Below are 27,973 nucleotides of genomic sequence, written 5' to 3'. Positions count from 1 at the left end.
ATCGAACTAGGGAATGTGTATTCTCCTAGTGTGGGTGGCCCCCACGTACAAATTAACCACATCAAAATAACTTCTACTAAATCTAGCCTCCTAATAAAATCGAATGGACTCCATCACCTCCAAAATCGACCCCAAAATGTAGAAGTTAATCTTGTTCCAAAATTATTTAAGAAGGGACATTACAGTCCTCCCCTCCCAAATGTTGCTTGTTCCCAAGCAACTTCAGTGTTGGATGCTCAAGTATGCACTCGCCCTCCCAAGTAGAATCCTCATCTGGCAAGCTCCTCCAATGCACCAAAAATCTCTTGTCCTCAAGCAATGCCTGAGCAAGCATCCTCTCTAGTTGTTGCTCCCGACTATCACTACAAAATGTGCCAAGGTCCCAAATGTGCCACTGGATCGTGTCTGACCTCTACACTGTCTTGATATGAAAGAATCCTTCAATACCAGGATCCCAGTCCATCTTGTCCCACCTGAAGCTCCCCTCGCTCCACTCAGTATCCTGCTTGGTATAAATACTAGCAGTCCCCCATGCCATCGATCACTCGCTAAAGCCCAAAGGAAGACCTAAGTGACCTTCCCCTGTTGTAGTCAGCTGACCCCTAACAGTCGCTGAGTTGTCTAGTACTGTGATGTCTAGGTCCCATGCTAGCCATGGAAGGGTGCCACCATGTTGTTGCTGCACCACTCTAGGTCTAGCTGACTGCCCACCATGCATACATTGTATCCTCCTCTCCTGGAACTCGATGGTGGAATACTGATAGAGGCAAGACACATCCTGCCCCGACATCTCCATGACGCCAAAGTCTACCCATCTAAATCTAACTCTGAACCGGTGCAACCACAAAGAAATCCTACCTCGCCATCTGATGAAGGCCACTGTGTACCCCCATGTGCCAATCCCAAAGTGAACTAGACCACTCTCTGCCATGACTCCGACCATCACGAGATAGAGTGATCTATCAATCAACTGAATCCCTGCATCCCCTAGTTGGACCTGTTGCAACATAGCTCTGACAACTACAGGAATCCATCCATGCCTCATCTCTAGTCCCTGCATGTGATCAATATATAGGCTCCATATATCGTGGGCTAATCTGATGCATGCTAATCTGCCCTGTGCCTGCCACTGTGTAGTACCGATGATCGCTGGAAGCCACGTGTGCCAAATAGCTACCCCCTAAATGCAACCAAAAGATGGGTATCCGATACTCGTAATCGACTCAAGGTATGTGGATCCCTCTTGTCCCTGCCAACCATCTCCCTTGGTCTACCATCTACCCTCTCGATAATGTGCAAAATATAAGGTCTGGAGCCTAGACACATACTAGGAAACTACCTCAGTCGTACCTGGTATCCTCTACTCATGCTTTGTCCTGACATGCCCTGAGAAAAGAGTGACACATGTCTCCCTTGTGACTAGCTCCCTAGATGTAGGCTCGATGATGAACAATATGCCACCCCTGCAGATGATCACCTCATCCCCCAACCTGTGGTTGTCAACTGACGCACCAACCCAATGCCACTGCTGAAAAGTCTCTCCCCTAGTGCGTTGAGTGTCACCCAAATATCTCAGGTGAGCTCCTCGTCCCCTGCTGCTCATGCCCAAAGTGTAGAAAGTCGACAGCAAAATCGACTGCGCTCGTGAGGGATGTAGAAGAGGGTCAGGCATGTGAGTCCCAGCGGATAACATCAAGTATCGCTCATTTGTGTCCCCGTCGATCCTGGGTGAACTACGCCTAAAGGTATGCCATGTGTTTCCATCCAAGGGTCTTCCTGGAGGCAACACTCCCAGACCTCGTTGGGTAGCACTATAAACCCCTGCATACCATTGATCATCCCAATACTCCTGGACATGCCACTGTACATCACGGCCTACCCGTGTACACCACTGGATACCCTCGGCTATGGCTATGCCATCCTGTATTGGCTTATGTCCCTCCTGTGTCACTGTACATGCCAATCCCCACATGTACATAATGCGATGTGAGGCATTCCCACTCCACAACGCAATCCAACATACTACGGCACACCCCCATGTACACGGGGCCCTCCTCCAATTTCGAATTTTGTTGCTATGACTGATCTTGTCAATCTCTGTTCTCCCAACACCAGAAATCCTCCTCAAATGGCCCTCCAAATGATCTCCTACTTCTCCCGGCGAGCTCCAACTCTACAATTCCTTCCTCCAACTCCCACGTGAGCCTAGTGATGGCTCTTTGCTCAGGCCCAAGTGAATGTAAATCAAACTGCTCCAATACAGCAACCTCCTGCTCCAAAACTCTCCCGAAAGGTTGATCCTTCACCATAGCTCCAATGCCCAAAGTATCCCAACAATTGCTGCCCGAATGAACCCACAAGCAACACCTGTGTGTTCCCCTTCTGCGTCCTCCACAAACACGCACTAGCTGAGATAGATGTTGAATGATGTGAATGTGAAACTCCACCGGCTCTCCTCCAAGGTAGTATGAATTTCCTTCCTAGGTTGGCACTCAAAGTCCACCAAAGCAAGGGTTGAGATCTCCCCTTAGAGACACTCATGCGCTAAACAACACAATAACCCGGTTAAGCAGCTCGAGCAAAAAAGGTTGAGTTCAATATGTCAAAAGGATAAGATGTCGAAGTGAGGAGAGTTGCCCTCCTTATATAGATTTCATGGAGCAATTTTCCCTCCAATTTCCCTCCATCGTGGGTCCCTCACTTAACCATTGATTTTCCCTCCATGCAAATCGAACTAGGGAATGCATATTTTCCTAGTGTGGGTGACCCCACATACAAATTAACCACATCAAAATAACTTCTACCAAGTCTAGCCTCTTAATAAAATCGAATGGGCCCCATCACCTCCAAAATTGGCCCCAAAATGTATAAATTAATCATGTTCCAAAGTTATTTAGGAAGGGACATTACACTAGCCCTTTCAAGTCCAATGTTCCAAGAACTGTCCCCCCTAGTTCAAGAGGCGGAATTGCATCCCAAATGGATCCGTGAGCGACCCTCAGGCGGAACCATGATTCTGACCTTTTTTCGCAGTTCCTGGGCTTTTGGAACCGTGACAGTTCGGAACCATAGTTTTGTAGGCCCGAACTGTAGTTCCGCCATGGTTCCAAAAACCGCTCACAAGCAACTCTTGATCTTTCAAGTGGATCAATACGATTTCTCCGAATCGCTCTTCTTCTCTGCGCGTCCTTCAAACTCTGCCTTCTGCTCCCACTATTCAACTTTCTCTGAGCTGGACTCCTTAGCGAATTCTTGCTTCGCAACTCATCTCAAAAGCAACCTCTGTCTTTCACTTGGATTCAATGATCCCTATATGATTCTTCTTAATCATCTTCGTTCCTCTGCATCCTTCAGAATTCTACCTGCAACCTGTTACAGACCCTACGAATTCACAAGTAATTCATACATGAAATACTTCTTAAACATACTGACACAGACAGGAAATAAACTCTGTATATATATTAATGTAAAACACAGATTACATTCGAGACTCATCGTCTCGCACAGGCCTGATTTCTACTATTTGTGGCCTCTTTCTTTTGCCCGTAGGCTTACATATATTTATATGGAAACTTTGGATTGGATTACTATGAAGGACCTGATCCCATCCTTTAACAAAAGCCCTAAAGCTCGCTACATGCATACATATGTGGCAGACTTTATCCACTCCATCTTTTTCTCTGTTTTAAAACAGAAAAGTCCCCTTATCAGCTCAATGGTCCACTTCTACTCTAATTAATTCCTAAAAGCTCTCTCTTGTTCCTTGAATCATGGAATTGTCTAAGAGTTGGATTTGACTTCTAACTCTTTGTCATTTATTCACCACTCATGTTCTCATTTATTTGTTTTGAGAGCATTTACATATTCTCCCATTATCTAATTAAATCACACTTAAAGGCCTAAATATTGCATTAACTTGATACTTAGGAAAACTATTTCCTAAAATGCATGACCCCCTATGTCTACTATTTACAATGATTTTCCTTGGGCTGAATGCTCCTGCATCACTGACATAGTTCGTAGAGAGGCAGTTGTTGGGGTCTAGAAGGCTACAAGAATATTGCAGAGTGGAGCTGGTGAGGTACTGTAGTCAGAACAGTACCTGACAAAGCAGGGCCAGAGGAGTTGTTACCGAGGGTTTCTAGCCAAGGAACCCGGATCAGAAGTGCAGTTGCACAAGTCGATCAGAGTAGGGGACATCTCGACAAGCGATAGAAGGATTTCCAGGAGGGAAATCAGGACTTAGAGGGAGTCCAAAAGAGAACTTCCAGACGAGAAGTAGAGACTCAGAGGAGTCGAACAGAGAACTTTCAGGAGGGAAGTAGAGGAGCATCATGGCACTACATGGGGTAAGAGACCAGGATAGACTAGACAGAGCATCGAACTTCGCAGTCTGGAAGGCCAGAATCTTATCAGTGCTTGACAGGAATCATGTCAAGAACTTCGCCTTGAAGGTAATAGTTGTCCCAGTCGACCCCAATGATAATAACAGGTACGAAGAGGCGATGGCGAGGGCCAAGTGCATTATCCTTGACGGGGTCAAGGATCATGTGGTACCACATATAGCCGATAAGGAAACAGCATTTGAGATGTGGGAGGCTCTCAAAAAGCTATACCAGCATACTTTTGTGCAAAGAAGAATGCTGCTCGAGAACCAGATGAGATCGTATCAGATGAAGAAGGGTCAATCGATTAACACCTTCCTCGGAGGACTAAATGAGATCCAAGACCAGTTGACTGCTATAGGAGCGACACCAGATCAGGATCTTATGGTGAGGACAGTCTTGAATGATGTCTCAGAAGATTGGGAAGTACTTGTCCAGAGTATCCTGGGCAGAGGGACTCTCCCACCTCGGGACAAGATGTGGGCAGCTCTTCGCCAGGAAGAGATCAAACGACAATCGAAGACAGGTAGCAGCAACAAAGGGATCAAGGTCAAGCAGGAGGAGGAGGATGTGGCCCTGGCATCTAAGGGAAAGCAGGAGAAGCAGAAGAAGAAAGATCTCTCCAAGATCAAGTGTTTCCACTGTGGCGAGCTTGGTCATTATGCGACCCAGTGTCCAAGGAAGAAAAGTAAGGGAGAGTGTTCCAAGACTAAGGTAGCGCCAGCACGAGCAGAGAAGGAAGTTTTGACAGACGATGATTGTGCCATGAGTGCACACGCACCACTTGAGCGGAAGTGGGGAGACATCTGTTGAAATTTGGTACCGGAGGACAGGTGGTTCCCTTAGGCTTTGATCTTTGACCTACGGAAAAGTGTCCAAAAGAATTTAATTTTTCTCCTAAAGTGACTTTATAATTTTATAAAGTTAAATCTAATTTAAAAGTGACTTTAAGTGATAAAGTTACTAAGTCTAATTTTAAAGTAACTTTTATAAAGTAAATGAAAAATTAGAAAGGAAAAATGACTTTGGAAATAAATGACTAAGTGGGTCTTTATTAAAGTGGGGTGAATTAAAAAATAGAAAGTGAGATTTAAATGAGCATTTAATCTCAGCCATTGATCTAAATCTATTTCAGCCATTGGATTTAGAGATCACCCAAAAGTCACTTGGATCACCCAAAAGTCACTTGGAGTTATATTAAAGGAGGAAAAGGTCATTCATTCTTTCATGAGCAGATTGGGAGAAGGAGAGCAAGAGAGATTTCTGAGCAGGGAGGAGGAGACAGCAGCTTGGCACACATTCCAAGGCAGCAGTTGAGCAGATTTGTACAGCTGATTAGCACATAGTGAAAGGCAGATTTTTGCACAAAAATCGAGGAGCAGTTTACTGATTTTTCTGCACACAAAACGGAGGCCGTACAGCATTTATTGCTGTCCTGTTTGCTGTAATTTCCAGATTGCTGTGAGGCACGGGAAAGGAGATAAGTTGTAAATTTGCTTGCTGATTTTTTGCTGAATAATTCTCACTGTAAAAAGGCAATTTTCAGAAATAAAGAAGAGCTCTCAAACTGGTTTTCCCCAAGAGTTGTAGGGGGTTTTTCCAGGGTCAAGTTGACCAAAAATATCAGTGTTTTAATGGCTGTTTTTTATTGCTGATTTTTAATTCTGCAATTTCCAGCATTCTGAAAAATTTGCAGAATTTGTGTTTTCAGCAATATTTATTTTTTTCAGTCTGTTAAATGTATGGTTATGGGAATGAGCATTTAACTACATGGGAGAAATAAGGAGAAACTGAAAACCGGGGTGGGAAAACAGAGATTTTTACATGGTATCAGAGCTTGAGTGCTGAAGGGCAGTTTGGGACAGCAAAAGGAAAAATTACAGTTGCTGATTTTTCAGAAAATTCCAGCAAGCTGATTTTTTCATAAACAGCAGTTTTATCTTTACTACAGCGGTGCTATTTTTCAGTTTTAGGACAGCAGGATGTCATTGGGATTGAGGGTGGAGGATATGCTGGATGGGCATATAAATTACAGCGTTTGGAAGGAGAGAATGCAGAGTATCTTTGAGGAGGCAGAAGTCTGGGATATCATGGTGCATACCGCACAGAACCCTGTTGTTGTGCCCACTGATGTTACTCAGTTGGCTGAGTATAAAAAGAAGAACAATAAGGGTAAGAGGCTGATTCTAGACGGAATCAAAGACCATTGCATTCCTCATGTGAGAGGAAAGAGAAATGCCCATGAGATGTGGACAGCATTGTCCAATCTCTACCAGAGTACCAATGAGAACCGGAAGATGGTCCTGAAGGAGAAGCTGAAGAACATTAAGATGGGGAATGATAGTGCAGCTGGATATCTCACAAAGATTACCAATGTGAGAGATGAGTTGGCAGCGATTGGAGAGGCCATTCCATCCACTGAGTTGGTGCGTATTGCAGTGAATGGCCTCCCCCGTTCATGGTTGAACTTTCCTGATGGGGTTTGTGCACGTGAGACCCTTCCCACATGGGAGAGGTTTTGGGATGATTGTATTCAGACAGAGATCAGGAAAGGACAGCTTGGGGCAGCCAAGCCAGTTGAGCAGGATGAGGACGTAGCACTGGTGGCAGGAGGCAAGAAAGGCAAAGGGAAGAAGCAGGCTTCCACAAGCAGTGGTGGGGGCAAAGGCAAAGGTAAAGGTAAACAGGGGAACACACAGAAGGACTATTCCAAGGTGAAGTGTTGGAATTGTCAAAAGATGGGACACTATGCAGTTGTGTGTCTAGAGAAGAAGAAGAAGAAGGGGAAGAACCAGGACGTGGCAGCTTCAGCAGAGATTGAGGACTTTGCAGGTCGTTTTGACCGGGAGTTTGCGTTCACTACGTGTGAGTCCTCTAGTGCAGGATCACCTGCCACACAGGTTCAGAGGGAGCATGCTTTTCCCTCGATTAGCGGAGCATCTTCAGGTATCTGGTATGTGGACAGTGGGGCTTCACGTCATATGACAGGAGTCCGTGAGTACTTCTCAGAGCTTTCAAAGAGTGGCACTGATATTGAGGTAGTACTCGGTGATGACAGAGTTGTTAGAGCAGTCGGGGTGGGGACAGTGACATTTCAGAGGGAGTCCAAACCTCCCGTGAAGGTGTCAGAGGTTCTTTATGTGCCAGGGATGAGGAAGAACCTCATATCCGTCTCAGCTTTGGAGGACAGAGGATATGAGGTACTGTTCAGGAGAGGACAGGTGTTGATGTATCCCAGGGGCACTCCAGCTGATTCAGCTAGAGTGATAGGTGTACGCCATGCAAAGGTGTACAAGTTTGCATTTCGGCCCCTTTTGGCATTGAGCAGTAGTACCGACAGCAGAGCTAGCAGTTCTGAGCTGTGTGAGATTTGGCACCGCAGGATGGGACATATGTATCATGGAGCCTTGAGGACATTGCGGGAGATCACTACAGGTGTGCCAGATTTCAGTACTGATCACTTTGATACTTGCAGAGGTTGTGCGATGGGCAAGTTTGCCAAATCCCCTTTTCCCAGCAGTGACAGCAGAGCGACGGGGATATTTGATTTGATTCATTCCGATGTGAGCGGTCGGATGTCTCGTGTTTCCTTGAGTGGATATGAGTACTATGTGTTATTCATTGATGATCACTCCAGGAGGACCTGGATTTATTTTTTGAAGACCAAGAGTGAGGTCTTCAAGCGGTTTCAGGAGTTCAGAGCTCTTGTGGAGACTCAGACAGGTCGAAAGATCAAGTCCTTGAGGTCGGACAATGGAGGAGAGTACACCCTTGGAGAGTTTGTTGACTATTGTGCGGAGGTAGGCATTAGGAGGGAGTTCACTGTTCCTTACAACCCCCAACAGAACGGGGTTGCAGAGAGGAAGAACAGATCCATCATAGGGGCTGCCAAAGCCATGTTACATGATCAGGGGTTGCCATTGTTCTTGTGGGCAGAGGCCTGCAACACAGCTGTTTACTTGCAGAACAGGAGTCCGCATCGTGCCTTGGGGCACATGACTCCGGAGGAGGCTTTCTCTGGGAAGAAGCCTGATCTTGGTCATCTTCATATCTTTGGATGCATTACATACTCCTATATACCCAAGGAGAAGAGGACCAAACTAGAGCCCACCGCAGAGAAGGGTATCTTTGTGGGCTACAGTGAGACCTCAAAGGCCTTTCGGATTTACATTCCTGCACAGAGGAGAGTTGTTGTCAGACGGGATGTGAAGTTCGAGGAGGACAGGGCCTTTAGGAGGTCACGGGAGTTAGAGTATCTGGATCAGCCAGACCCTCAGCAGCAGTTAAGTCAGTCGCAGGGATCCAGTGGGCAGGGATCAGGAGGATCCGGAGGTACATCTATGAGGATGTCGGGTCCATCAGTGAGCAGTGGCTCGCCGAGCCAGAGGGGTGGTGCTCCGGGCAGCATGCAGAGCAGTTCACTAGGGAGTCCACTGATGGACAGTTCACACGGTACCTCAGCTTCTACAGGTTCAGGTGCAGGCAGGAGGACAACAGACAGACAGTCAGGAGTTCAGGCTACTGATGATGATGAGGAGGAGGAGTTTCATTCTCCGGTGGGAGAAGTGCGCTCAGGGAAGAGGAAGCCCAAGTGGCTTCAGGACACCTTGAGAGATGCCACATCTGTTGCTGAGCCGAAGAGGCCGGTCAGAGAGAGTAGACCACCTGAGAGGTTTTGTAGCTATATGGCGATGGTTACCAGCATCCTTGACTCTGAGCCTTGTAGCTATGAGGAGACAGCTAGCCAGCAGGTCTGGAGAGAGGCCATGCAGGAGGAGTATTCTTCTATCATGAAGAATGATGTTTGGGAGGTGGTGCCGAGGCCTGAGGGCAAATCCGTGGTTACTTCCAGATGGCTTTACAAGGTAAAGCATGCTGCAGATGGCAGCATTGAGAAATTCAAAGCGAGGTTTGTGGCTAGAGGGTTCTCCCAGGTAGAGGGAGTTGATTATGAGGAGACCTTCGCTCCCGTGGCTCGATATACTTCGATCCGCTCCATTATATCGATAGCAGCAGAGATGGGTTGGAAGATCCACCAGATGGATGTGAAGACCGCATTTCTCAATGGCTTCATACAGGAGGAGGTGTACATTGAGCAGCCACAGGGCTTTGAGGTGCATGGGAAGGAGTCCCATGTGTGCAGACTTAAGAAGGCCCTTTATGGCCTGAAGCAAGCTCCCAGAGCTTGGTACTCCAGGATAGATACATACTTGCAGGGGATGGGTTTCACAAAGAGTGAGGCAGATCCGAACCTTTACTTTATTGTGATTGGTGAGGAGCCTCTCATTCTGGTGCTGTATGTGGATGACTTGATCATTATAGGTGCAGAGAGACTCATAGAGCACTGCAAGAGAGATTTTGCGGCGGAGTTTGAGATGAAGGACATCGGCCTGATACATTACTTTTTGGGTTTGGAGGTGTGGCAGGAGGAGGGGCATTTCTTCCTGGGGCAGGGGAAGTATATTGTGGACATCCTTAGCAGATTCCACATGGAGGATTGTAGACCCATGTCGACACCGATGATCACCAACTGGAAGAAGCTTCATGCTTCGGATTCCGAGTTGGTGGATCCCACATTGTACAGGCAGCTGATTGGTTCCTTGACGTATTTGGTCAACACTAGACCAGATATCTGTTTTGCAGTCAACACAATGAGTCAGTTTATGTGTGAGCCTAGGAAGGTTCACTGGGTGGCTGCAAAACACATTTTGCGGTACTTGCAGGGGACAGTGGATTATGGTCTGGACTACAGGCAGGGAGATGGAGTGAGATTGGCAGGGTACACTGATTCTGATTGGGCAGGTTGTGCTTCTGATAGGAAGAGCACTTCAGGGTGTTGTTTTGGGTTGGGTTCAGCAGTAGTGTCATGGTTCAGCCGGAAGCAGCAGTCAGTAGCACTGAGTTCAGCGGAAGCAGAGTATATGGCAGCCAGTCTAGCTAGTTGTGAGGCCATCTGGCTTTGCAAGATGTTGTTTGGCTTATTTGGTCAGCCATTGAGACCTTCAGTGATTTACTGTGATAATCAGAGTTGCATTAAACTCACAGAGAATCCAGTATTTCATGACAGGTCAAAGCATATCGGGATCAGATATCATTTCATCAGAGACTATGTTCAGAAGGGAGTTGTGAAACTTGAGTATATTTCCACTGATGAGCAGGTTGCAGATATTCTTACCAAAGCCTTACCACGGGGCAAGCATGTCTACTTCAGAGACAAGATGGGTGTGGTGAGGAACACCTTCCTCGGTAAGAGGGAGTGTTGAAATTTGGTACCGGAGGACAGGTGGTTCCCTTAGGCTTTGATCTTTGGCCTAGGGAAAAGTGTCCAAAAGAATTTAATTTTTCTCCTAAAGTGACTTTATAATTTTATAAAGTTAAATCTAATTTAAAAGTGACTTTAAGTGATAAAGTTACTAAGTCTAATTTTAAAGTAACTTTTATAAAGTAAATGAAAAATTAGAAAGGAAAAGTGACTTTGGAAATAAATGACTAAGTAGGTCTTTATTAAAGTGGGGTGAATTAAAAAATAGAAAGTGAGATTTAAATGAGCATTTAATCTCAGCCATTGATCTAAATCTATTTCAGCCATTGGATTTAGAGATCACCCAAAAGTCACTTGGATCACCCAAAAGTCACTTGGAGTTATATTAAAGGAGGAAAAGGTCATTCATTCTTTCATGAGCAGATTGGGAGAAGGAGAGCAAGAGAGCAAGAGAGATTTCTGAGCAGGGAGGAGAAGGAGACAGCAGCTTGGCACACATTCCAAGGCAGCAGTTGAGCAGATTTGTACAGCTGATTCAGCACATAGTGAAAGGCAAATTTTTGCACAAAAATCGAGGAGCAGTTTGCTGATTTTTCTGCACACAAAACGGAGGCCGTACAGCATTTATTGCTGTCCTGTTTGCTGTAATTTCCAAATTGCTGTGAGGCACGGGAAAGGAGATAAGTTGTAAATTTGTTTGCTGATTTTTTGCTGAATAATTCTCACTGTAAAAAGGCAATTTTCAGAAATAAAGAAGAGCTCTCAAACTGGTTTTCTCCAAGAGTTGTAGGGGGTTTTTCCAGGGTCAAGTTGACCAAAAATATCAGTGTTTTAATGTGTTTTAATGGCTGTTTTTGATTGCTGATTTTTAATTCTGCAATTTCCAGCATTCTGAAAAATTTCCAGAATTTGTGTTTTCAGCAATATTTATTTTTTTCAGTCTGTTAAATGTATGGTTATGGGAATGGGCATTTAACTACATAGGAGAAATAAGGAGAAACTGAAAACCGGGGTGGGAAAACAGAGATTTTTACAACATCGAGCTATAGTCAGATGGACTACAGGCGATGAGGGGCAGGATCCTCGAGGTACCCAGCCTCTTGGATTAGACCTTGCTACGGGAGCACCAACGAGGAGTAGCAGGACTAGCTGAGTTGAGTAGAAACGGATGCGGATGGAGCGGAAAAGAGAGCTATAGTGCAAAGGAGTCTCGAGACAGCGCGAGGCTAGCAGGCTGCAGCAATGCGAGAGGCACAAGAGTGTTGCACCAGTGCAGGATGGCACAAGAGTGTTGCACCAATGCAGGATGGCACAGAGAAATGTGCAACGGTGCGAGATGCAGGGAGTTGTTGCAGTGGCACAGAGGTCAGAGAGGGAGCACTTGTCAGCGGCAGAGGGAGCGTCAACATCAGTGGGTGTCTCTAGGCCAATAGGGAGGTCAGTTGGGAGATTAGTTACTTCTCAGTAACTGAGTTGCAGTGCAGCAGTGGGCAGCACGATGCAGCATGATGAGAGGAGGTGCAGTGCGGATTGTTAATCTAGGTTGTCATTGATGTCAATATGGCAGTGTTTGTGATGGAAAATTCTTGTGACATGTGTGGTTTCCCATTGATGCCCATTGATCATAATACTGCTCATGGAGGATCCAAGGATTGAATACAGACATAATAGAAACAGTGGAACCGAGGAGGAAAGATATTGGAAGCCATCAGAAGAGAAAGAGAAAGAGTAAAGAGAAGCCATGAAGCCAAAGAATAAGAGGAAGAGTTCATCAGAAGCCATCAAGGAAGCAGGTTATCGCATATGCCCAAGGGTAAGTGTTATCGGAAGAACAAAGAGCAACAGCGATATCAGAGGAGTAAAGAAGAAAACATCGGAGGAGCCATATCGGAAGTATCGCATGTAATATATGCCCAAGAAGAACCGATAGGAAGAAAACAGCGGAGGAGCATAAACAGAGTTATCGGAGAAATCGTATCAGCATTTTCTATTATATGCCACTGCTCAAAACCCGCCCGTTGCGATATAAGTTGTGGACCTGATGGTCCTATTACAACACGCCCTAAAGAAATATCACATCTGCCATATCGCAAGTTTTTAAAGCCGTATCACCGCCCCAAATCCATCGATTGCGATATGTATTGCGAACCGGATGGTTCCATTACAATACGCCATAATAAAACATCACATCCACCGTATAAACTTTCTTATCGCAAGTCATAAAGGGTTGTCACAATAAAAACTGTGATTGTGATGTAAGGTGCAGACCCGATAGCTCCATAGAATATACCTTTATGTAATATCGCGTCCATGTATGGGGAAGTTACACAAATCATAAGGGTTGTCACCGCCGATTTCGATAAGACTTGTGAACATGACCGCCGATTGCGATAAGTCTTGTGAACTCGACCAGCGATTGCGATATTAGTTGTGGACCGACGGATCTATTAACGATGGTTTAATATTATATCACGTTCGTTTCATTGGCAGTGTGAATATCAGTGATGTTAAGAGTTGCGATTGCAATTAATGTAATAATGTTGCAGTTGTGATTAATGTGGGACCTCCATGTGGATATAGCCTTGGATGAATATTAAAAAAAAAGGGCCTCTCTGATAAAATCTTTTAATGTGCAAACTCATAAGTCAGCCTCTCCTCCCAATGAACGTGTCTTTTGGTTATCGGCAAAACTCATATATATACAAGTTGAAACGCTTCACTTCAGGCAACGGATTTCGTGCATCTAACACAGAGAAGAAGTAACAGTTCACAACTCGTGAACTTGAAGAAACAGAGAAAGTCGAAGTTCGAGCGAGAAGGAAGGAAGCCGAAGGTCCAGCAGGAAAGAAGGAAGCCGAAGGTCCAGCAGGAAAGAAGGAAGCCGAAGGTCGAGAAATTTTGTTGATTGGGTTAATCTTTGAAAGGCTCGGACCTGTGATGAATTAGAAGAAGTACAGACCTCAACTTGAAGAACAATTTTTTGGAAGATCTGTTTGACCTCGAACCAACGAAGTAAGATTTCATCAGTCATCAGTTGAAGGGAGCAGTAGACAACACCAACGTTGAAGTATTTGTGAGTTTGTTCCTTGGAAGTAAGATACCATGACAATCACTCCTAAAGCAGTTACTGCGACAATAAGAACAAAGGCTTGAAAACAGAGAATTGCTTTTGTGCATACATTGAGGCTTAGCACAGATATCTTGTTGGAAAGCTTCAACAAATCTTGGAAACATTATTGGAGATCATGATGCCTATTTGAAATCATCATGAGGTAACTTTGCAAACTCTGTTTGGGCAATATGAAGAGTTGTGAAGACTCCTTCATATGAAGACAGGTTGTCATTGATGTAGCAATGAAGTTGTAGATAGATAGAATTTAGTGAAGAAGATTTTGGGAGCAGAGAATTACTACCAAACATATCTAGAAAAAATATAGCAGTGGGTTGGAGCCCACAGGGTTGGTGCCTTGAAGGTTTGAGCCTTGAACAAACAAGGTAGGTGCCTTGAAAGATAGGGTCGGAGCCCTTGGGGTTGGTGCCTCAAAATTGGAAGGATTGGTGTCCTTGGAGTTGGTGCTCCTAAATCCAAGGTTGGTGCCTTGACAAGATAGGGTTGGTGCCTCAGAATTGGAAGGATTGGTGTCCTTGGAGTTGGTGCTCCTAAATCCAAGGTTGGTGCCTTGAAAAGACAAGGTTGGTGCCCTAGAGGTTGGAGCCTCACAAAAAGTCCAAGTTGGTGCTTGGCAACACATTGGAGCCTAGGATTTTGAAAATCGGTGTCTTCATCTAGGGTTGGAGCCCCATATACATTGTACTTGATTCATTGTAAAGATTATATTAATAAAGGCATTTATTCCTATTGTTCATTTTGTGTTCTAAATATAAGTGATCTAACCGGTAAAAGTAACAATTCAAAAGTAATACTGATTCACCCCCCTCTCAGTTTTTCCAACACGGATGCAGTGTTGGGAGAAAGGACCAGCAACAACACGAATGCAGAGGGAGCTGTCGTACAGATGCAGCAGTGGCAGTGGCAAAACCATGGGCAGCAGTACAGGAGGCAGCAGTGCAAAGGATGTTGGGCAGGAAGGCCTAGCATCAGCACAGGTACCAATGCCGGATGATCAGAGTAATACTCAGTGAGGAGTATTGCTAGAGCACAGTCCTCGCTAAGAGGGAGTGTTGATTTGGGGTAGCATCGGATATGCTCTAGCCACGAAATTTGGTGGATAGGTTGGGGCACATGAGATCTCCAATACCCAGAAAGGGTTTGGGCAGATTCTAAACAGATCAGGAGATATTAAAATAATTAATATTTTTAATGGAGTCCCTAAGTCTAAACTTAGGGAAAATAAAATATTAATGTGTATTAATATGAATCTGTGTTAAAGTGGTCCAAAAGACATGGATCAAGCTAAATCTAATCTTAGCCATCGATTAGGGACTTAAGCTCGATCGTTGAAATGTCAACAGTAAAACTATAAGAGGGGGCTTGAGGGTCACTTGGAGAAACACACTAGAGTGACCAGTCATTCTATTCTCTAGAGAGGGGTTTGCTAAGAGAGATAGAATCAGTGATCGGGAGAGCAGCTGAGGGGCATTGAGTACAGAGAGACAGAGAGGCAGAGATAGTGTCAGGATAGCAACAAAACAGTGAGAGAGAGAGATGCAGGAGCAGCGAGTGCTCACGCAGGGCCACGCATAGGCAGCTAAGTGCATGCGCAGAGTACCAGAGGGGCCAGCATAGCCGACGTAGAGGCTCAGAGAGCTGACGCAGGGCCTCCTGGGGCTGATGCATGCCAAGATAGGTTGACGCAGTGCCAGTGCTGGGCTAGGAGAGGCTGACACAGTCCAGATTGGGCGGACATTGGGGTTTCTGGGGCAGATTGGTGTTGAATAGCTGCAGGAAGGATTATCCGGGGTTTCAACTAATAGATTTGTCAGTAACCAAGAGATATTACTACTAAGGAAATTTTCGGTTGGGTAGGCCAGTTACGGCACCCAGATTGTACTCTGATATTTCTTAATAAGAAAACCCTCAGATAGCTGCACCGGTTTTCCCACATTGGGTTTTTCCGGGGACATTAGTCAAAAATAATGGTGTCATGTGGCGTGTTTGTTCTTGTTTCTTTTAGTTGCTAATCTATAATATGTTGAGCATGCTCTGGTGTTTATTTTCAGTATTTACTTTGTAAATAACTTGTTAAGGAAAAATAACAAGTAAGTAGGAATAAATCAGAAAAAGTGCATGAAGGGTTTCTAACTAAGTAAACTTAGAAACTTCAACATAAAGGTGGATGTAGTGTGATAAATTGAAAAATGGACACAATCAAGAATGGACTAACATAGTTTAATAATTCTGCAGCACTCTCAAGTTTGTTATAATATTGGAAATCTCTTCTATTACTAAAGCGGAAGTACAAGATTCCTAGAACAAACTAAAACAAATGCAACAGCAATGTAGTAGTTCAAATAAAAAGAGTGAGGATCATTTGAATAACACAATAGTGAACATTGAAAGGTATCAATAGAAATCTTGTAAATATGGTAGACTCTTATTGGAACACAAAATAGCGTGTTACAAATAGGAACTAGGGATCAAAAGTATAAACATATCCAAGTCTTAGTTGAGGAATTATGAAACAAGAAGTTATATTGTTAATGTATCATCCTCAACATGATAAAATGTTATGGCCTAGTCGATTAACATCTTAAACAACACATTGTTTTCAAATAATTTGCTCAAAGTACTTTCATTTCAGGCAGATCCTTCTCTTATCTGAAACAGTGAAATCATATACAGATGGAAAACAAAGGCATGCTATCATCTTATATAAAACTGCACTATTCCTCACAATGTGTCTAATGCCTTCTTTATCAGCTGAACCTAAGGTAGTAATGAGCGTGTTTCTTTAGATCTGTCCAACTCATTTCTATAAGCTAGATCAATAGTTTACAATGTATCCCGTAAGAAGGATATGAAGCCCAGTGAACAACTCAACATGCTAAATATTGATAGCATCAAGCCACATAGCAATGAGTACCATATGCACTCAAGTGCATTTCTCTATACAGCAACAGAATCAAAACTTATATCTATATCTCACTTTAATTGAGAAATTTTACTATAGGAAAACCTACCAGAATTTGATAATCGTGTTCCGGTGCAAGAAGAAATATGTATGAGGAGAATACAACCCTTGATGCCATCCCCAATCCATAAGTCACCTGCATAATAAAGCAGTCCTAAGTACAAGCTTGGGTCTATGTACTATTATTGTTACTAACATTTCATTATTCTCAATGTTTACTGATGTGCAATTGCACAATCTTGGTGAGCACTAGTAAAAAAGCAGTATTATAGAAAGGTGCTTGAATGCAAATAGTAATGACATCAAGTAAAACTGCTTATCAAGTTGAAATGGTTCTCACAAAAAATTACTTATTGAAGATAAAGCTACCAAGGAAATTGAAATAAAGACCATTATCATTTGGTACAAACGTATCATTCATGCAAAGAGATTATATTAATGGTAAGACAGCTTGAGAATGCAGCAGCTTTCCTCGAACTTAGCACGCTTAGCTTATAAAAGAATATAAAACATCCTATTGAGAAAATTGGCACATTTTTGTTCTAGGACGCTTCTTTCCTGCCCGTTTTTAACTAAATCTTGTGCCCAAAACTTATAGTATCAAATGTGCATCAGATAACCCTTGGAAGACTAAAGAATGTTGGAAAAAGCTGGATGCATGTAGATTGACATCCCAGGATCACTATATGTAAGAACAAAACGATGTTAACAAACCAAATTTTTTAAACTCAACCTGCCCAAACTCAAACTCCACTGAGATGAATAAGCTGACCCCTAACCGAGTCAACTCGACCTTCTACTCAATTCAAGGACCTGTTTGGTGCCAAATCCGCCGAGTCAACGCATGACTTGGCTGATTCAGCACCAAATCGATCCAACTTGGCTAAGTCTATGCCTACTTGGTCAAGTTGGTCCAGGACATGACTTGGCTGATTCAGCACCAAATCGATCCAACTTGGCTAAGTCTATGCCTACTTGGTCAAGTTGGTCCAGGACCCCATTGTTACTCATTTTTTAAACGAAGTCAACTTTTTTTTAAAAGTAGCAACAGTTACCCACCAAAAAGTGGGTAACCCATACAAAAAAAAAAAAAATCTCCTCTTTGGATAGCCAACCAGCCAGCAACCCTATATGATCAATACATAACAAGATGTCTGGATCCTCCACTTCTTGCTCCAGCCAGATTTCCTTCCCATCTGGCATACCGTCTTGAAGGAAGTTAGATTATCCATCGACAGTACTTCAACCATTTTGCAATCATGTGCTTTCACTTAATGTTATGGGCATAATAATATGGATCAAGCAGTAAACTGGATAATTGACCCAATTGTTACTCATTTTTTAGAACAAAGTCAACATTTTAAAAAAGTAGTACATGTTACCAACCAAAAAGTGGGTGACCAATATGAGAAAAAAATTTGTCCTCTTTGGATAGCCAACCAGCAGCTCTATATGATCAGCGCATAACAAGATGTCAGGATCATCCACTTCTTGCTCCTGTCAAATTTCTTTCCCATTTGGCATACCTTCTTGAAGGAAGTTCCACCATCCATCAACAAGTATTTTAACCATTTTGAAATCGTGTGCTTTCACTTAATGTTATGGGCATATAAATATGGATCAAGAGGCCAATTGGATAATTGACCAATATTGATTGTATTCTTGTTCCCTTACTTCACCTGGTGTGAAAATTCCTTGAAAAGTAGTGTTGACCTCTACTGGTCAACTACCCATGCAGTACATCCCCCTTTTCTTTGAAAAAAGGGGCAGCACCTGATCAGCGTTTCCGTGCCATCCTGCAGTCATCAGCAACTTGATCATTTTGATTGTAAACCCAGTCTGCATGTATGAATTGTAAATAATCTTAGCAGACATGAGTCGTGTATGTGTATTGCCTAGGTGGACCTAACTTTCTAGTGGTAATCTACGTCCCGGAAGGTTTTTCGTCTCACCGATCCATGGATCGGCAGAGTTTTCCTTCAAACCTGACCCCAAAGCCGGGATGGATTTTGTCATTAGAACTTTAGGAGAATCCTAGTGTGTTGATCTGCTAGATTATAGTTGTGTCGCAGAACTGGGTGTTTTGTGAGGGTCTGTATTAAGTGGGTTTGTCCCCTTGAGATGTAAATTGTAAAAAGTCATCATGAAATGTGTCTTGAGGGTTGAAAATGTTTTAAATCCCCTCGTGAGTCCTAAGTCCTAGGTCCTAGGTGATGTTTCCGAAGGCTTAGTTCGATGATCTATTTAAAAAAATGAAATAAAATAATAAAATAAATAAAAATTAAGAAATTTTAAAAATGAAATAAAATAAAAAATTAATAAAAAATTAAAAAAATAAAGCAAAAACCCTAACTAATAAAATAAAAATATTTTAAGTGAATAAATCGACGGATGAGATCAAGAGATGTCTTGATCCTCATCAACGGTCGAGATCATTTCTACATGGATCACTCGAACTAGCCGTTGGGATCATTTCCTTTAAATAGGGTGCTAGGGGTCATTTCAGATCATTGGATCTGTGAGTCTAAGACTGAAGAAGCTCTCTTGTAAATCTGTTTCTGGTTAATAAAAGAAGACTTTGGGGTCCATATCTTGCTGGTGTTACTCTCTTGAAATGCTGTGAGATTGTTTAATTTTCTGCATATTTTCTTTTCAGCCATTAATAATAGCTTTTTTGTAGAGTATTGTGGGCACAGGTATCTTGTCCACTTGCTAGGGTTTGAGTGCTGTTAGGGTTTCTGAAGTAATGGCAGGTATCTCCATTACTGTTTGAGATCTAGCAACATTTTTGCCCTCTTTATTGACGGTTGTTTTGAGCTGTGCAGAAAACATTTTCTGAAGGAATTTTGTGGGCGTTCGGGGAAGTTCTCGGCTGAACCAGCCAACTCCCGCAAGCATTTTTTGCTGAGCCCAGTTGGATTTGATCCTGGGTCTATCATTCGGTTTATTTTTCTAAGTTGCATGAGAGATTTTCTGAAGTTCTTCACAGTGAAAACCTAAAATTTCTGTTCTTTAAAATATTTTCGTGCTTATTGCTGAATCTGGTTGTTAAGGGGCCAAGTTTGTACATTAGTCAGCTGTTCTAGGGTTTCAAATTTTTGATCTAGGGTTTTAAATTTCTGCTTTTCATAAATTTTTCATTAGGGTTTCGTTTTCTTTTGTGTTTGCAGGTATAGGGTTTTGTTTTTGCAAGACTGCCATCATTTTTCTCACCCACTGCACCTGTAATGATAAACGCCAATCCAGGCCTAGCAGCAAAACATTTAATCAGTGCCCAACATTCCATCAATGTCAGTGAGGGCGTAGCTGCAAATCAGTTTCCCTAAAGGGCTGCATGCGTGGAGAATCAGATCAATCTCAGGAAAGCCGACAATGTGAGCAAGAGCATTTCGATTTATGGGCCAAGTATTTTCTGGGCGTGATACATTTTCGCTGCTCCTTGCCGTCACTGGCAGCATCGAATCAGTTTACTTAAGATATCATTTGACGTTGGATTCCTCAGCATTTCTGCCGCCAGTATACCTGTGTTCTGCTTTCAGCGGCTCTGATGCTCTACGCATCTGGTCATTGTGATATACGTAAATCGTTTTTTCTTTTTTTTGGATTTTACTGAGGGATATAGCGCGATTCATCAAGGCCATCACGCCGGAGCATTCTGAAATAAACTTCAAATCGTCTCTGCTCATTCACCATTGACTGCGTAAGCTCAGGGCTATGATTTTATCGTTATCCAAACTCAGCCATTCCGCTCCAGTTCGTAGATCCAATTCAATTCTTTCCGCCGTCTGATGCTGAAGCCGCAAATCTGGTTTCAAAAAAAAAATCACGCAGGAGATTTCAGGTATAAACACGCCAACATCGAATCGTGGTCACGTCAGCAGCCAGGTAAGGAGCCCGTTCCCAAATCGCTCAGGTAGCATCTGCGTATCATTTTGCTGGGTCACGTCTTCAGCGTCGGCGTCAACAAATTTTCACGCACGGTAACAGTTAATCTGGTTTGGGCGTAACAGGTAATTAAATTTTTTTTGGGTTATATCATAACATTTGGGCTTTGCATGTCGTATTTAGTTAGGGTATTAACTTCTTTTAAAATTATATGCGTTTAGTTTTTTTGGTATATGTCATAAGGGAATAAAAGGAAAAGAGAAATTCGAAATCGTTGTAATTAGATTTTCATTTTTTCCTTTATTTAGACTTAGGTTATATGTATATACCTTTTAGATTTAGATTTTAGAATTTTTTAATTTGGATCTTAGGTATAGTTTTAACATTTTCGTAGTTTTACTTTTAAGTTTAAAGTTTTATATTGTTTTAGATTTTTTTTTTTTTTCATTTTTTATAATATAAAAAATAAAAAAGATTTTTGGTTTAGTTTAATTTTTTTATTTATAGTTTAGTTTTAGATTAACCTTTAGATTTCCTTTTTTTTATTTAAAAAATATAAAAATATAAAAAATTGGAAAATTTTCTTTTTTCGGATCCAGTTTCAGTTGTCTATCATGTTATATCTTTCATGCTGAATTTTCAAGTCGAGATGCGAAATTGATATCTGGTTAATGTTTATGATTCGTGGTGGTTTAAAGCATTCATATTTTTTGAAAATTCTCAATTGTTGGATATCGTGATTTAGCTGATGATAGATGATTGCTGTTCATGGTCCATATTTTTATATCATTTAACAAGTAATCGTTTTAACCACAATCTCTTAAGGCACTGGTCTGCTAAATTAATCAAATCCATCGAGTGTTTTTTATATCGTATCTCGTGTCTCCCAACCAACTGGTCGACAGTTGGTCTCATCATCTCACAGGGACTACCCCCCTTAGCCGTGGGAGACAGGCTTAAACGGAGGGATCGGGGATCAGAGTGACAGCCCCCGGTCTGAGCGTTGTCGTGTCAATCCGCGCGACAACATTTTTTGGCGCCGTTGCCGGGGACACTTTGTTCTCGGTGTTTCAACGACAATCATCCTTCTCTTTTTTATCTTTTCATCTGGCCCGGCAACGCCAACATTTTTTGGCGCCGTTGCCGGGGACAGAGTTTTTCTGTTCCTGGAGTTTCATCGACATTCATCTTCTCATATTTCTCATCTCTCATTTTGAGCTGGCAAATTCAACCTTTTGGGTTATCATTTGGATCTTTTATTGCCTTATTTTTCGCCATATCAGTAGCATCTCTTCGGTTTGTTTCTTGTTTGGGTGGCGACTCCACTTTCTCATTTTTCCCAGACAAGAAGCTTTCCTCATATCTGCTTGTGGTTACTTTTTGGATCCTAGAATCAGATTCATTGTTCAAGTGGCGACTCCACTTCTTTCATCTCTTAATTTTCTTGAGCAGAAATCTCTTTCTATCATCCATTTGATCCCTTACTGTTCATCATGGATTATTCATGTAAACCATGTCATTTTACTGATAATCTCCATGATCTTCCGAAAGAGGCCATTTCTAAATTATTTAAGTTCTCGGGTGGTGATTCGGTCACTGTTAGACAGCATTTAAACAGGTTTACTTGTGTAATGATCTTATATTGTAGATTTCCTCAATATAATCATGAAGATTTCAAGATGCGTCTATTTGTCCATTCTTTAGAGGGTGATGCCTTGAATTGGTTTAATAATTTTCCTAATGATTTTTTCACTTCTTTACAAGACATTCTCAATGCTTTTAAAGATAGATATGATAGTCCAAACAGCTTGCCTTCTACCTCTAAAATTGTGCAAACGAAAGAAAGTAATCTTGTAAAAAATCCAGCTGTTGAAGAAAGTTTTCAAGATCAGAATGTGTCATCAACCGGAAATATTGCTGATCATCATAGTGGAAAATCAGGGACAAATAATAGTGAAAGGGAAGAACAAAAGCAAATTATACAAGATCTAATGATGCTGGTAAGAAATATGGAAAGCAATCAAACTAGTCTTATCAATGATGTTAAAACTTTATGCACCCACCTGGAAAAACGTAATAGGGAGTTGGAGGTCACACAAAATCAGCATGCTGAGGAAATTGAGGCCATGAAAACTAATTATGAAACAGAAATTAGAATCATGCAAAGCAGGTTGTCAGTTTTAGAGGAAAATATGGTGACCATGAAAGCTGATCATGATAGGTAAATTGACTCTATGCAAAACAAGCTATTAACCATGGATGAGGAAATGACCATCATGACGTTCAATCATAATAATCAGTTGGTTGACATGCAAGCGAATCATAAAGAAGAAATAAATTTCATGCAGCATTACTTGATGGACATAAAGGAAAAGAACAATAAAATGATAAAAGACATGGAAGAACATCATGCCAGACAAATTGGTGATATAAAGGTTGAACACTCTAGACAGATGGATGCCATTAGAATACAGGTTCAAAGGTTTCAGCAATTGGAAGATGAAAGAAACCAGGTGACATCAATAGATCAGGAGCCTTCTCATGTGCTGCAACAAGCTCCATCTTATTATGAGGAGGTTATTGATTCAATTGAAAGATGGTTAATTGAAGGTGATCCGGATAGACTTAAGAATGATAAAGATCAGATGCGGGCTGAAGAAAGACATATCACGCACACTTCATCTGATAGTTTTGAAACAGAAAGTACCAGATCATCAGTAATTCAACCTGCCAGAAAGAAAAAGCGCAAGAGAAAGAAAATAAGAAGAAGATTTGACGCATCAGACGGCCGTGAGCAGCTTGATTTTCGGATAGGCAAAAGTCCTACCATATGCAAAATTGGACATGGCACATCCGACAAGCAGCCAACAGATTTGCCTGAAAGCAGGCAAATGCTCAGTATGCACTATATTGAACACATCTGATGCCATGGGGCATCTTTTGTATCGTATTTCTAACCCTACTCCTTGTTTTTTCCGCATTTTTATTTCTGTTTTAGGATTAGATTTGCTTTTCTAGATTAGTTAATAAATGAAGAGCTTTTATCTTTCTTGTGCTTAATGTATATGATGATTTTTGGATGGACGCTACTTATTTTTGTGTTGTATGGATGCAGATTCTGGATTCTCACATTCCTGCAAGCAGCAACGTGTCCCCAAGTAGAGCCAGATGTTGACCTCTACTGGTCAACTACCCATGCAGTACATCCCCCTTTTCTTTGCAAAAAGGGGCAGCACCTGATCAACGTTTCCGTGCCATCCTGCAGTCATCAGCAGCTTGATCATTTTGATTGTAAACCCAGTCTGCATCAATGTTGCACACATCGCGATCGGGATTTAATCGGCGCCGGGAAAAAAGCGGAAAAAATCGTTAAAATCGGGAAAAAATAGGAAAAAAGCGGGAAAAAATCGTTTGGCACAAAAATATTCATTTTTTTTCAATTTTTTTCAATTTTTTTAATATCTAAACCATCTACAACATAAAATAAATACATTGACACATAAATATGATAAAAAAACTAATATATAAGATGTTCAATATCATTTCTAGCGCTAAAATCACACATAACATTGAATCATGTCCTGAATAGTAAGTCCTGAGTCCCAAGTCCAACTCAGCCTCAAAATATCAACAAAAAATATGATAATGTATCTCATCATGTCATAATGTCATATACAATAAAATGAAAGTCTAATCCTATTGATTTCCTCTGCCCCTCTTGCGAGAAAATGGCACAACTTTCTCTTTCCCTCTAGATGTAGAAGCTGGTGCCTGTGGTGGTGGAAATGGCAGTGGAGTCTGACGTGCTCTAGAAGCTGAAGAACTAGTAGTAGCAGCTACAGGAGGCTGAGGTGGACGGAGACCACGTCCTCTACTGGTGGTAGTGGTAGCCCGGGTAGCCCGGGTAGGCGGTGTCACCTCCTCCTCCTGCTCCTCCAACTCCTCCTCCTCCTGCTCCTGCTCCTGCTCCTCCTCCTCCTCCTCCTCCCCCTCCTCCTCCCCCTCATCCTGCACTAACCAATCCTCAGTGGGATCCATGAGAGGCCTCTCGGTCTCAACCCTCCATTCAGCAGTGGTGTCAATCCCATCCAATGAGATGGCTTCCGTATCAGGTGTCTTCTCTAGTTGTTTCACCCACAATCGAAGATTGTAGTAGACATAGACCATGTCATTAAGTCTATGGGACTCCAACCTGTACAAAGTTCATGAAATAATAAATTAATAATTAATATTATAAAAAAAATATTGTTTAAAACTTTAATGAATTCAAAAATTTATTTGGAAATTTGCAATATTTTAAATGTTTAAGTGTTAACCTATTGCGCTTCTTGTTGTGTATTTTTTCAAATACACTCCAATTGCGCTCACATCCCGAGGAGCTGCATGTTTGGCTGAGGATCCGCACGGCAAGATTTTGCAAAAGGGGGACTCTGCCACCATACATCTTCCACCATGCGTCTACAACAAAATTACAAAGAAAATTTTAAATAAACATAAGAAAAAAATGGAATTTGAAGAAACAATGAAATTTGAAACAAAGTTACAAAGTACATACTACATAGTACAAACTAAAAAATACCTGGCATTTTAACCGTCCTATCAATGACAGCCATCTCAAAGCCAAATGTGCCAGCTGACAACTTATATTGCTCAATTTGTCTAGAGACCTCCATACGTTCTTCTGAAGTTCTCACCATCTTCTGGACACAGGTTAATAATCCTTCCACGACCTCAACATCAAAATTAAACCCACATGCATAAGAAAATGCAGGGTTCAGGAAAAGGCCAGCAGCATGAATGGGACGATGGAGTGTGTTGTTCCATCGCTCATCAATGACCTTCCATAGAAGGAGTTGTCTCTGGAACCCATCATCTCCCTTGTCATCATAGTAGGACCGAATGGCTTCTTTGGCCCTATCCATGGCTTCATACAAATAGCCCATTACGGGCTTCTCACCATCAACCAACCGAAGAACCTTTACCAAAGGTTCTGTAACAGCGCACACCTCCTGCACTCCCGCCCAGAAGTCCTCCTGGTATGAAACTAGTCTGCAGACGGCCTCTGCTTCTGGTTTGCGGCTCATTGACGAAGCACGCCACTCCTCTGAAAGAAACATTCTCTTCAAATCCCACATAGAATTCAAGAGGGATTGAAGAGATATGAAACTCGTCGCAAACCGTGTAATGGCGGGGCGCACCAACTCTTTGTTGTTGGTGCATTTTCTCATCAAGCTAAGCACAGATGTGTGATTGTAAATAAATTTTGTGATGCTTTTTGATGAGTCAACAACCTCTTTGACAAAGGGAATTTTCCCAATGTCCTCTAACATCAAATCAATACAATGGGCAGCACAAGGTGTCCAAAATAAAGTAGGATGCCTGTCCATAAGCATTCTACCAGCAGCAACATAATTTGCAGCATTGTCCGTTATGACTTGGACAACATTTTCTGCACCCACCTCCAAAATAAACACATCCAGCAAATCACATAAAGTTTTTGCATCTTTCATTTGATGAGTTGCATCAACAGATTTGATAAACATAGTCCCCAAGGGACAACTAACCAAGAAGTTTATAAGGGTTCTCCCCTTTTGGTCAATCCAACCATCTGACATAACAGTGCATCCTGTTTGTGCCCATGATGCCCTAAAATCCTCCAATCTTTGGGTGCAGTCACGCTTTTCATCTTGAAGAAGCCGGCCTCTGAAATCATGAAGAGAAGGGAGTTTGTACCCCGGGCCAACACTGGCAACAGCATCAAGAGTAGGTTGGAAAAATGGATTATTCCTTATAATGCTGAAAGGAATATCACTCCAGAGGAGAAATTTTGTCATCAACTTGTCAGCTTTTTCTTTTTCAGTTCTTTTTAGCATTGAACCAATAGTTGGTTGTGAACCAGGTGTGGTTCGAGGAACAAAATATGATGATGCAGCTACCGGATTGACTGACGCTGCAGTAGAACCTGTGCCACTTGGCCCACTTCCTTCAACTGACCTTTTTATTTGCCTTTTGAGTTCTTCTTTGGCGTCTCTAGTGTGCTCTAATTCTCCCAATGCTCTCATGGCTTTTTGGATAATTTCAGCATTTGTCTTTAGACAGGGCCCCACATCACGTCCAGGGATTTGTGCAAGGTGGAACTTCAACCTGTACACCCCCCCGAATATTTCCTTTCCACACAACTTGCAATACAAGTTTTGTCTATCATTCGGAGTTTTAGGGTCACCATATTCCCAGAAAGGATCCAATTTCCTTGGCATGTTTGTTTTTGAATTTTGAATTTGCAAACCTATGGAAAAATAAGGATTAGGAAATAGGAATTTAGGATTACATAAATGATAATAGTAAATACAAATTACAATTTAGCATTTGCAAAATTACAAGCTAATTATTTCCAAAATCCCAATTTCTAAACCCAAGTTACCCAACCAAATGCCAAAAACAATGAAAAATAAAAAAAAATAAACAATGTTTAAAGAAAATGAGAAAATCAAAATCAAAAATTGGTTTTCATAGTCATAACAAATAACCCATCCCAAATCAATGAAAAATTTCCAAAAATTCTTTAAAAACAATGAAAAACAAAGTTTTTATAGAACCAAAACAAAAAAAAATTAATCTACATACCTGGTTTATGGACAAATTGGCGATCTTGGCTTGGATTCCTCCTAAAATCGCTTCGATTCGCTCCCACAACCGACGGCAACCCTCTCCCTCACTTCTTCTCCTTCTCCTCCGCGGCGGACTGCTGAATGAATAAAAAAAAATTCGTTTTTTCCATATAAAACCCCGCTGCCGCGCGCCCTCGCGATTTTTTCGATAAAAATCGCTATAAAAAAAAGAGGCGATTTTTTGGATAAAAATCGCGCTTTGAATCGGCGATTTTAAAAAATCGCGATTTTACGATTTAATCGCGATTTTATTGCGATGTGTGCAACACTGGTCTGCATGTATGAATTGTAAATAATCTTAGCAGACATGAGTCGTGTATGTGTATTGCCTAGGTGGACCTAACTTTCTAGTGGTAATCTACGTCCTGGAAGGTTTTTCGTCTCACCGATCCATGGATCGGCAGAGTTTTCCTTCAAACCTGACCCCAAAGCCGGGATGGATTTTGTCATTAGAACTTTAGGAGAATCCTAGTGTGTTGATCTGCTAGATTATAGTTGTGTCGCAGAACTGGGTGTTTTGTGAGGCTCTGTATTAAGTGGGTTTGTCCCCTTGAGATGTAAATTGTAAAAAGTCATCATGAAATGTGTCTTGAGGGTTGAAAATGTTTTAAATCCCCTCGTGAGTCCTAAGTCCTAGGTCCTAGGTGATGTTTCCGAAGGCTTAGTTCGATGATCCATTTA

The 27,973-nt window shown here is 42.1% G+C and overlaps 2 protein-coding genes across 3 annotated transcripts in view; both read right to left on the bottom strand.

Moving 5' to 3' along the window:
- LOC149228415 (uncharacterized) overlaps positions 1 to 27,973 on the bottom strand; it is a 352,641-nt gene that overhangs the window by 180,793 nt on the left and 143,875 nt on the right. For both annotated transcript variants that reach the window (XM_089375681.1, XM_089375682.1), the window contains one exon: positions 16,789 to 16,875. In XM_089375681.1, coding sequence (XP_089231807.1) covers positions 16,789 to 16,875 — 87 coding nt within the window. The remainder of the gene's footprint in view (positions 1 to 16,788; positions 16,876 to 27,973) is intronic.
- LOC149228416 (uncharacterized) lies at positions 24,148 to 25,514 on the bottom strand. Its single transcript, XM_089375680.1, has 2 exons — positions 24,941 to 25,514; positions 24,148 to 24,816 (listed from the first exon to the last, which is right to left on the bottom strand). The coding sequence occupies exons 1-2, from the start codon at positions 25,066 to 25,068 to the stop codon at positions 24,321 to 24,323; spliced, it is 624 nt and encodes a 207-aa protein (XP_089231806.1). The 5' UTR covers positions 25,069 to 25,514; the 3' UTR covers positions 24,148 to 24,320.

The sequence above is a fragment of the Pinus tabuliformis genome, chromosome J, assembly GCF_031772625.1.
Source record: "Pinus tabuliformis cultivar Carrire ecotype Pingquan chromosome J, CPIR1, whole genome shotgun sequence".
Taxonomy (NCBI): domain Eukaryota; kingdom Viridiplantae; phylum Streptophyta; class Pinopsida; order Pinales; family Pinaceae; genus Pinus; species Pinus tabuliformis.
The sequence above is the reverse complement of the archived record's forward strand: the minus strand, read 5'-3'. Positions and strand labels throughout refer to the sequence as shown.